General features: G+C 42.2%; 1 protein-coding gene across 1 annotated transcript in view; it reads right to left on the reverse strand.

Moving 5' to 3' along the window:
• Nucleotides 1-353, reverse strand: part of LOC119584996 (breast carcinoma-amplified sequence 3 homolog) — a gene marked incomplete in the record, with an annotated part of 31,901 nt that overhangs the window by 26,903 nt on the left and 4,645 nt on the right. The window contains 1 exon segment of the mRNA XM_037933606.1: nt 83-218. Within this exon segment, the coding sequence (XP_037789534.1) occupies nt 83-218 (136 nt within the window).

Below are 353 nucleotides of genomic sequence, written 5' to 3' on the forward strand. Positions count from 1 at the left end.
TCAATCAAGAGCAAGTTTCACCATCTTCAAAAGATAACTACACATATAAATTACATTATATCAAAATCATTTTCTAACTAACCTCATTAATAAACCCGGCTACATTCTCCACAAATGTCTTTTCCACCACAGGTTCGGGCCGAACCTGCTGGCCTACTGATGTCTTGGAACTCCGCCCGCTCTCCCCAGACATGGTTGACGACATAATATGCCTTTTGCTGGAAGGAGAGGTTGGATGAACTCTCATATCAGGGATGGGATTGCAGTGCTAAGATTGTGATAACAAAAAAGGAAGTATACTCAGCATTGATAGCGGGCAGGAAGTTTTCTTATCACTTACGCCTGAGAAGGTG

Source organism: Penaeus monodon, chromosome 19, assembly GCF_015228065.2.
Source record: "Penaeus monodon isolate SGIC_2016 chromosome 19, NSTDA_Pmon_1, whole genome shotgun sequence".
Classification (NCBI taxonomy): domain Eukaryota; kingdom Metazoa; phylum Arthropoda; class Malacostraca; order Decapoda; family Penaeidae; genus Penaeus; species Penaeus monodon.